Genomic DNA, 10,455 nt, shown 5'->3' with positions numbered 1-10,455 from the left:
CATTTGTACGCAATAAATAGAAAGGGGAGACATTTCAATATTTGCTGTTCCGATTAGTTATTTAATTACGAGAAAATCGTTTGATGGATAGTTTGCACTGGAACGTTTATATTATGGCAGTGAAAGGGATGAAAATGCAGCTAAAAAAATCTCATCATATAGCAGCTACCGTATTCGATTTATCTTTTCGGGTATTAATGGTGAAACATACGCTAAAACTTGAAAACATACAACGTAATAAATGATGAATTCCCATGAACCGTTAGTCTCGTTTTTAATGTTTTTATTACGAAATTATTACATCGTAAAAATGTGTTGATCTTGTAAAACGTTTATTACGTTAATAAAACGATATCAGTCCGAGGCTGCGCTACATTTTATGTAAGAAGTATAAAAACTGGGTTGGAAATCGATATATTTCTTTTGCTTTGTAAGTACTCCAAATTCAGTAATGAAAATGGTAATTTTCAGTTAAAGGAGATTCGATGTTTCTCTGTCACCTAAATTATTATTCAGTTGTGGGTCTCGAAGTACTAGATGTAATTGAGTAATGGATTTTATTCAAAAACGTGAGGTAAAGTTAACTTTACTGCACGGATCGAAAACTTTACCTCACGCTTTTGAATAATAGTATATTACTATACAAGGGAAGGAATTTGAGTAAAAGTGTCCGAGAGCTTAAGCCCGAGGTACTTTTACTTATCGTGATACGAAATATCGAATTATTTCCCGTGTGTAGTATGACGTTTTCCTTTACGAAGGAAGGAGAGACTTTTCCCTAGGGACGTAAAGTCCCTACGCCTCAAATGGCAAATTTCACACAAGAAGTACCATTTCCATCCTTTGCCCCATTGTTAAGTAATGTACTATTACATGCTTTTGAACCCTAAACTAATTTTCTCGTTTTGCCTAGGAATAATAAGTCACTTTCGCCCCTAAGGAAAACAAAGGTATGTAAAGTCTTTTTGTACCTTAGGATCATTATTCGACGGTTTTCGTCACACGACCGAAAAGTTCGATCAGATTATTTACTGCTTATACAGTGACATATGTGCGTCCGAAAAATTACATTTGGCGGCCGGTAAACAAAGCCAACACCAACAATGGAATTTCATATATATTTTACATGCTGCATGCGTCGAACACTGTACTTTTTATGTTTGCAGCACGTCTTTCGACGCCCTCAGCATGTCCATTACATAACTCGGGATAAAAATGAAAAGTCTCGTTTTAGTGTGTCTATTGACCTCGGCGTCGCCTCGGATCAACAAAATTCACACAAAAACTCTACTTTTCATCTTTTTATCCCTAGTCATGTAATAGTATTTTACATGCTACTTGCGTCGAAAACCGTACTTTTCATGTGTCAAGCACTTCTTTCGACGCCCTTAGCATGTAAAATCCATTACATAACTCGGGATAAAAAGTTAAAAGTCTAGTTTTTGTGTGTTTCTTGACCTCGGCTTCGCCTCGGATCAACAAAATTCACACGAAAACTCTACTTTTCATCCCTAGGCATGTAAAATACTTTTTTCGGCCGCAATCGAATGTGCCAAGTAAAAGTGAACTTGTGAAAGAGGAATTTTTCAGGACACGTCTTAGGCTTGTCCTACTCAGCTTCGCCTCGTTTTAGCTTACGACTAGTCCAAACAAATGCCACTTTTCATCATTTACTATTACTAAAATACTATTTCGCTAATCTCCATCACGAGAAGAAAAAGAGAGAAATATGACGATCATTTTTTCTACTTCAACAAAATTTCGAGATAAAAAAATTTAATTTAAAATGTTCAACTTCATAATTTTGCCACAGTGTAGAACAATTTTTTGCTCAAAATAATATTTTTACCAAAAAAAAAATCACAATCCCCCAACTAATTACATTTAGTGCTATTATAATATAGTAAAACATGATGTTTATGGTTTAATGTCGGCAAACATTATGAGCTGTAGATTGCAATCAAGGTATCATTTTAAAACGTGCCAGTCAAATACCTGATGACGGACGCACATCGGTTTAACCTTTATCGATTCCCATTTTGAGCAGAAAGATATTCTGGGCCGTAGCTCTAGAAGATATTTACCGACTTAGAATACAATGACGTATTGCATAAAAATACACTTTCTGAAACGAAAAGTGCTATCAGAAGTTAAGAAAATCATCGAGGACAGAAACGTCTCATCAACTGTTATAAGCTGTTCGAAAAAAATATCTTACAATCGAAGCCTATAGACTATTGGAACGCTTGTGCCATTATAGTATCCAAAGGAGACTATTGACATACGTGTCTAAATAGTGAATAAGTTTGACTGTTGACATGCTTAAGCCAATAGTCTCCTAATTAAAGTGACTCACTTTCCACCAACTCCACAGTTTTACGTTTCTGTTGTTAGTATCAACACAATATCCGTTTTTCTGCACTGGGATCTACTCGTGCTAATAATTCGATTCCACTGTACATTGCTCCGACAATTTAATTTTTATCACAGTCGAGCTTTTTATAAGGCAATTATTACTGCCAGCACCGGTCAAAAAACGACACAAATAACTCATCCGAAAAATTTTAATTCGTTAAATAAATATCTTTAAAAGTTTTTTAATCTTCAACCAAATCTATGCCGGTCAAAACGTTTTATCGTTTTAATAACGACTGTAAGCAGAAAACACACAAAAAATTCAAATAAAGTCCAGAATTTTGTACCACTATCTTCTAGTAGTTGTTTTGTCGTCATACAATCAATATGAAATTATTGACAAAATTGTTGCTTGTGCTGGTCTTCGCTATTCCATCAATGCATCAAGTTATATGGAATCCGGTTCGTAAAACCAAAGTCAAATAATTGATAATTGTGATCACGACTAAGATTTATTGATAGGATATGAGAATTCATCTGGAACGATGTACCTCCGAGTGTAACAAAAAGTATTGCAACATTTCGTCCATTTGTCGGCCAATCAATCGGACGTCGAAGATCAAGTCATTGGATATATACCTGAATCCAAATGTTGTACTAGGCAGCAAGGTTTATGTAATTTTGCCAAAAACACCAGGATACAACACAAAGTGAAACGATTAAGCTTCACAAAATACAGTCCAACATTCCAGTTCATTCCAGTATGAATCATGAATGGGATTCACAGTTCGCTTTATACAGCTTCGTTTCATGTACAATTAGTGAGTGAATTTTAGTGAATTTTCTCATTTCATTTTGTGTTGGCTGCAGGGTGTGCCGATTAACATAACTAATCACCAACCAAAAACGTGTAGGTGGAAGTTATTACCTATAAAATGTTCCGAACTCAATATCGTCAGCATATGATACGCGTTAAGCAGGAACTATGCCCATTGCTTTTGTATAAGAACCAGTCATTTTTTCGGCTAGCTGATGAGGGACTTATAAAACGTATTAAGGCTGGAGTTTACGGAAATTTCTTGGATCCATGCCCTATGAAAGTATGTAAGGAAGGCATTGCTTATTTACTCTAAATAACGTAAACTAATCACAGGGACATCGATACCTTCTTCCAAGAACTACCAATTCAGATGATGATGCCTACCATCTTCCCTTAGTTCCTGTCGGAAGGTGGAAACTAGAACTTGTGTTTACTAAAGGCGAGGAGCGTATACTGTCCTTTGCTGACTACTATGAAATAAAGGCAACAGGCGCTATAGAGTTTTAAGAACAATATGACAATACTGCAACATCATTTGTATGTGTTTTCAAGTTTTTCTGTATGACAGTGTCAATAAAGACAGCCTCCATACGCTCAATCGACAGAATATTTTATATCTTGGACTGCCTTTTGGTTTTATGTGCGCCATGTAACAGTATAGACACAGAGGGCCTTTCTAAAGCTAGAAAGCTGCTAGCGACAGTAGGCATATGTTTATATCTCAGTCATCATACATTGTAAAAAATCCAAATTGAAAAGTCATATAGTTCGAAGGTCAGACGTGCCTGATAAGCTGAAAATTCGATTTGTCAAACACACCAGACCTTCCAATAAAAATTTAATTTGTCAATCGCTTTCAATTGCTAAACCATCGATGGTGCATCATGATGATTATCAGTGCCGCTTTCAGGTTTTGGGCGCCATCGGGCAATTGGAAAAATAGGCGCCAAATTAGTAAAGCTAATTTTTTTTAAGGACCTCGGGTGCCATTTTCTTCTGCTCCACTTCGGGCGCCACGGGCATTTGCCCATTTGGCCCATATGGAAAAGGCGGCACTGTATGATGATTACTTTCAACTTTCAACTATGTCGTACTTCTTGTAAAAACAGCGTTTATCAGAGGTCTCATATTCAATTATTTGTTTGCTTTAGTGTTAATTCAGAGGTGCTCTCATGCATTCACATTCAGCTGTTCAAAAACTCAATGCTGAAACTACATCGATTTAAGAACTACTCAAATCAAATATTAAACCAAAATTTTGACTTTATATCAACACAAATTGTTGTCTAGAGCACTAGTGAGTATTATACTGTAAATGAGCTACCATTAACCTCCATAAGAAAAGTTAATATAATACGTGATTCGATTATACGAATCAATAAAACATAAAATAATTTGAGGTCAAATCCAACCTTCACAAATTGATAATGTTGAGTGAAGAAAGAAAAAAAAAATTGTTGCACTTTCATGCAATAATAATATTTGCGTCAGACCTCTCACACCTAATGGTAATAGTACTAAAGGTAAATCGGTGTTGAGTCGATTGATTCTAAATATAGTCATAAATAATGCGTAGATTTGAATGAAAACGAATGAATTAAATTTTGTTTATATTTACTTCGTTTCGGTCATCATGACCATTTGGAGAACATTAAAACTTTTTTTTGTTGAAATAGATTTTTTTTAGTTTCAACTTACGTGTTCTCGATTCCACATTGACGTCAATTGATATCTAGTCGAGTCTGTTCTGTAGGTTTATACATTTACCATTGTTCGTCATCGTCTACGCCTGGTCGCAATAATCGAAGACTTAAACGTAATGAAATAGACCATGCTTTACAAACATAACGAAGTAATAGATTTGTGTATCAATCTGTATAGAAAAAATGTGTATCGAAAGTAGGAAAAAGACTTGATAATACTGACATTATTGCCATTATGCCTGTGAATGACCTAACAATAAAATTCAAAAACTTTCACGGTCATTGAACAAATCTGTCCCGACTAAATCGATGCTTCTTGTGTAATGATGTGGTGTGTGCATTGTACACCTTCCCACATAGCGTGTACATTTATCGATATATCAGATAGTGGTGATGTTTTACGTTGAATGAACACTCTTTCTATAACGAGGTGAAACTAATGTCGTTACAACATTTGATGCAAAATTCGGAACAAATTATTTGATATGACTTAATTGAGATCGATATAGGGGACATCAAAAGATGGTGAGAAATGGATTTTCTTGGAGAGAAGGAGGTGATGTTCTAACTCAATTTTGATTCAAAAATGTCACTTACTTCATTTACATCGTGTAATTATGTTATCCGGGTATTTATTTGTAAGCCATTTATGTCTACTATTGTCCAGTAGGTGTTGAAGATGGATTTTAAACAGAATGGATTAACGAAATGTTGAATATTGAAATTTAGTTGCTGTTACATCTTCATATCGTTAGCGCTTAATTTCTCAAACTGATCAGAAGGGCATACATTATACAATTAAAATGATACCAAAATTTAAACGTCCGTCCAACATTCCCTTCCCGACCGTCTGGTACCGATTCCAACTGAAGGATCCATACAGTGAAACGTTAGTGAACTATCGTATAGAAGACCTAACACCAAATCGTTACGAGGATGCAATTAAACACTTGGTAGCACACTTTCTTCCCGACGAAACAATATGCGAATCTCGCAATTTATCAAGGAATCTACAGGCGATAGCCGACTTTCAGGACATTGTTCGCACAACCATAATGGATCATAAATTGACAATTGGTTGCTATCGTGAAGGATCAGACGAGATAATCGGAGTTAATGTGTTGTTTGTTAAACAAAGAGATGAGATTGGTGACTGGAATCATGTAAGCTAGGTCTCACTCGTATGTAATGGACCCAATTTAAGCGACAATTTGTTCACAGTACAATTCACCAAAAGTGCGAGATATTGAAACAACACATCTGTATGTTTGCGGTCAGTTTGATGTCTTTCGACACTACAAAACCAGGCGGTGTTTAACTGGCTTTGCGTTGTCCGTATTACCACAGTATCGAGAAATAGGAATCGGACAAAAAATGTTGGAGGCAAAGTAAGTTTCCTTTCATGAGCAGTTATCTACATCATCTCCACATTTAAAAACAAATTTTAATTTAGCAAATACATTGCAAGGATGTTGGGAATAAATTTGATCAGTTTGCTCCTTACATCAGACGTAGCACAGCGGTGTGCCGAACGTGCTGGATACGAGAAAAGCTATGAGATAACGTCGGTGCACTCTATTTTCCATTTTCGTTGACTGGATAATGAATTCATGAAAGTATGTTTTTTGTTTCAGTTTCGCTAAATTGGCATGTAAGGGAGCAACATTTACTTATCCGAATGTTACCAGTTCCAGTGTGTCGGTGCATAGTTTAAATCTTTTAAATTAAGAAAAATAAATTTGGTGAAAAAGTTGTCTTAAAATAAATTTTTAATCGCTTTGAATTACAATATATATTTGGCTTGCTATTTGTCTAGGGATACTATAGTCCCACATATAACGTGCTACATTTTAATTTTGATTACAAACACACAATTGGGGGAGCTAGCCTACCCGAAGTTTTCAAGGAGAGAAAATGCAGAATATATGAGGCTTTTCTATTTCGAGATAAGGACAGAAACTGTTGACCATGAAGGTAAATAAACATACACCTAACCAATAAACCTAAATGTAAAGAGTACGATTTTCGACACATTTAAAATTTAGTGAAAAATGGAAACTGACAGGGAAAATGGTAATATTTGCCCAACAAATATCAATATCACAAAATAAAAGCAGGTGCTGCAGCAGAAAACAGCCTGTGAGAAAGAAAAATGTTTAAAGAAATGATCTGTAAAAGTGACCATTTTATTGTATTTGCGACGGATACAATGGACCGTTGGTGTTCAGAAGGAAAGCATCTGATTGAAAAACTTGGTTCAATGCTCAATAAAATGGCAGTAGATAACTAGGTCCCACCGGTAAGGGTGGGTCAGATCCCTTGACTGTTGTGTAAATTATTTAAAATTTAAATGATTTAATTAAATGCGTTCATATTCGGACAAGTTTTAGTTTTCTTTTTCTGACTAACTTGTTACACATAACCAAATTTTGACAGAACCTGCATAACAATGAATGGTCCAGTAATTTGATAATAATTACCACCAAAGTGTCACCGCATCTTAATTTTATTGCTCAAATCCCTCAAGCTGATGTCTCTGAAGCTAGAGGCGAGCCGGAAAAAATTATTAGAATTTGGAAATAGTTATTTTCATGCTTCGGGGCCAAAATCGAGGTCAATTTTTGAAATTTTCTCTCGATTTTGTCTCTCTGCATGAAATTTTTTTTGTGTACTTGGTTTAGACGATGTTTTTAAGCTATTTTCGCTTGCGGGTCCGTGTGAGGGTATTGTGATGCCTTCCAACTTCCTTTTATTAGTGAAAATTATCATTTTGGTTTCACTTGGGTTAATGCTTAACTCGTTTTTATCACACCAGCTAGAGATTTTATTAAGAACCGATTGGAGAACATCGCAGAGCGTAGGAAGAAATTTGCCTCTAAGAACTGTGGCAAGGTCATCTAAAAAACCTTCCGCATTTACCCCTAAACCCGGTACAATTGATTATTCTAAAGCTAGTAGTTTTAGGCCAATCAGCCTAACATTGTTTTGTCTCAAAACGTTAGAAAAGCTGATCGATAGATACATCAGAGATGGACCGCTCATCTTAAAACCTATTCATGCCAAACAACATGCATATCAACCAGGCAAATCCTGTGAAAATGCACTTCATAACGTAGTCTCTAGTGCCGAGGATGCTCTCCGGTACAAGGAGTTTGCTATTGGCTGTTTTATAGACGTGTCAGGCGCTTTCAACCATGTCACATTCAGAGCTATTCTAAATGCCTGCCACAAATTTGGTATTGACTTAGGTGTTGCGGAATGGATCTACTTCATGTTACGAAGGAGAATAGTGCGTGTTCAGTATGGATCATCGACCATCCTGATTACGGTAACGAAAGGCAGTCCACAGGGTGGTGTTCTACCTCCGCTTCTGTGGTGTCACAGGGTGGTGAAATTATTACGCTTCTAAACGACCTAGGACAACGGAAGGTTTTTTAGATGACCTTGCCACAGTTCTTAGAGGCAAATTTCTTCCTACGCTCTGCGATGTTCTCCAATCGGTTCTTAATAAAATCTCTAGCTGGTGTGATAAAAACGAGTTAAGCATTAACCCAAGTGAAACCAAAATGATAATTTTCACTAATAAAAGGAAGTTGGAAGGCATCACAATACCCTCATTCGGACCCTCATTTTCATTTTTTCCAAAAAATAAATTTGAGTTACGGACCTTCATTTTCATTTTTTTTTTCAAAAAAAAAAATTTTCGGTTACGGACCCTCATTTTCATTTTTTCCAAAAAAAATTGAGGTTATGGACTGGACCCTCATTTTCATTTTTTCAAAAAAAAAAAATTTGGGTTACGGACCCTCATTTTCATTTTTTCCAAAAAAAAAAAAATTTCGGTTACGGATCCTCATTTTAATTTTTTCCAAAAAAAATTTTTTAGGTTACGGACCCTCATTTTCATTTTTTCCAAAAAAAAGGGTTACGGACCCTCATTTTCATTTTTTCCAAAAAAAAAAAATTTTCGGTTACGGATCCTCATTTTCATTTTTTCCAAAAAAAAAATTTTCGGTTACGGACCATCATTTTCATTTTTTTCAAAAAAAAAATTTAGGTTACGGACCCTCACTTTCATTTTTTTCAAAAAATATTTTTTGGGTTACGAACTCTCATTTTTACCCATTTTCGACCGTTAGACCCTGACTTTCAGTCAAGGGAATAAAAGTCAGAAATAATTGAAATAAAGTATAACATCTTCCTTTGCACTTCAACGAGGCAACGCTACTAACATTCTCAAAACATTACCAGAAGAAGTGGGCCTGGATGAGACTTTTTCATTATGAATTTTCGAGGTCTTAAAGAAAAGACGAACATAAAAAAATGCCAAAGATTACATGTGGAATTAGTATTGCACTATTGTAACAATATAGAATTATTAGAACTTTCTTACCCTTTAAGTATTTGAAATTAAATGTAACAATATTTGAGGCTTTGAGTACAGTTAGAATTGTTAAGCAAATATTCACATGTCCCTCAACTCCCTCCCTTAGCATACGACATTCACTGAGCTTACGACACTCCCTGAACTTACTACAAAACTTAGGATATAAATTCAGGAGAATGTCATAGCTTTATCACGACAGAGTAAAGTTAACCAGGCAGGAGCGCTTGTTTGACTAGGGACCTGAATAATCTAGTAGCCCTATATATTTTACGAATAAAATTTTTCAATTTATGTCAGTGTTCATTTGAGTTCATTTTCATACAGTGTATTAGGTCCCTTATTTGACGTTTCGAAAATGAACCGCTCCTGTCTGGTTTATTTTACTCTGCCGTGGCTTTATGCTTAAACAGTAATACAAACTATTTATTAGGTCTCAAGCGGACACGACAGAGTTGAAGTTAACCACCCAGGAGCGCTGATTTGACTGGGGACCTGAATAATCTAGTAGCCCTATATTTTTTTTGTGAATAAAAGTTTTCAAATTATGTCAGTGTTTATTTGAATTCATTTTCATGCAGTGTATTAGGTCCCTCATTCGACGTTTCGAAAATGAACCGCTCCTGCCTTGTTTATTTTTCTGTGCCGTGCGGAAGAACTTTATCGTCGTAACGCATTTGTTTTTAAATTCAATAAGGTGGCACGTAAAAAGGAACCGCGCAGATTGGCCATATAAAATATTTCTGGAGGTAAGAAAGATCTTCACATTTAATGGCAGTTGAATAGTTATATACATAAAAAAGAAACTCGTTTTTCGCCAACTTATATTCTACTAACGTAATATCTCAACGTAAATGGTTTCTGTTGTGTTGCGAAAACGGTATGTTCTTAGAAGAGCTCTTGGAAACCACTGAATAAATGTCGCTGTGAAATATCACAATATTCTTTTCACAAATAAAATGAGAAGTTGTAATGACATTCTCGTTATAATATGACGTTGATCCGATATTCAATACAATGGATGCATTATATCCATATGGACAATACTACGTAAAATTTTGATCCTTGTTTGAATATTTTGATTTTTACTCTTACTAAAGTCATTCCATTCATGACAGAATTTCAGTTTTAGTTACTCGAAAATTTTTGAGGATTTAATCGAAATGAATTGGTGCTACCATAGCATGTGAACC

At 35.4% G+C, this 10,455-nt stretch overlaps 1 protein-coding gene and 1 long non-coding RNA gene across 2 annotated transcripts; both read left to right on the top strand.

Moving 5' to 3' along the window:
- Window positions 1-2,882: 2,882 nt before the first annotated feature.
- Window positions 2,883-3,710, top strand: LOC119070349. The gene is made up of 3 exons (XR_005086504.1): window positions 2,883-3,030; window positions 3,270-3,455; window positions 3,509-3,710. It is a non-coding gene; the product is annotated as an uncharacterized LOC119070349 (long non-coding RNA).
- A 1,861-nt stretch (window positions 3,711-5,571) lies between these two features.
- Window positions 5,572-7,276, top strand: LOC119070347. Its single transcript, XM_037174636.1, has 5 exons — window positions 5,572-6,041; window positions 6,100-6,266; window positions 6,332-6,442; window positions 6,513-6,852; window positions 6,924-7,276. Exons 1-4 carry the CDS (start codon window positions 5,682-5,684, stop codon window positions 6,604-6,606), a joined length of 732 nt encoding a protein of 243 aa, XP_037030531.1. The 5' UTR covers window positions 5,572-5,681; the 3' UTR covers window positions 6,607-6,852; window positions 6,924-7,276.
- The last annotated feature ends 3,179 nt before the right edge of the window (window positions 7,277-10,455 follow it).

This window comes from Bradysia coprophila (assembly GCF_014529535.1).
Source record: "Bradysia coprophila strain Holo2 chromosome X unlocalized genomic scaffold, BU_Bcop_v1 contig_79, whole genome shotgun sequence".
NCBI classification, from domain to species: domain Eukaryota; kingdom Metazoa; phylum Arthropoda; class Insecta; order Diptera; family Sciaridae; genus Bradysia; species Bradysia coprophila.
This window is presented reverse-complemented; position numbering and strand designations above follow the sequence as displayed.

Excerpts from the sequence above, each read along its gene's own strand:
- LOC119070347 (XM_037174636.1), top strand. The coding sequence starts at position 5,682 with ATGATACCAAAATTTAAACGTCCGTCCAACATTCCCTTCCCGACCGTC. Across the intron at positions 6,267-6,331 it reads CAAAAAATGTTGGAGGCAAA|CAAATACATTGCAAGGATGT; the intron begins GTAAGTTTCCTT and ends ATTTTAATTTAG. Across the intron at positions 6,443-6,512 it reads GAGAAAAGCTATGAGATAAC|TTTCGCTAAATTGGCATGTA; the intron begins GTCGGTGCACTC and ends TTTTTGTTTCAG.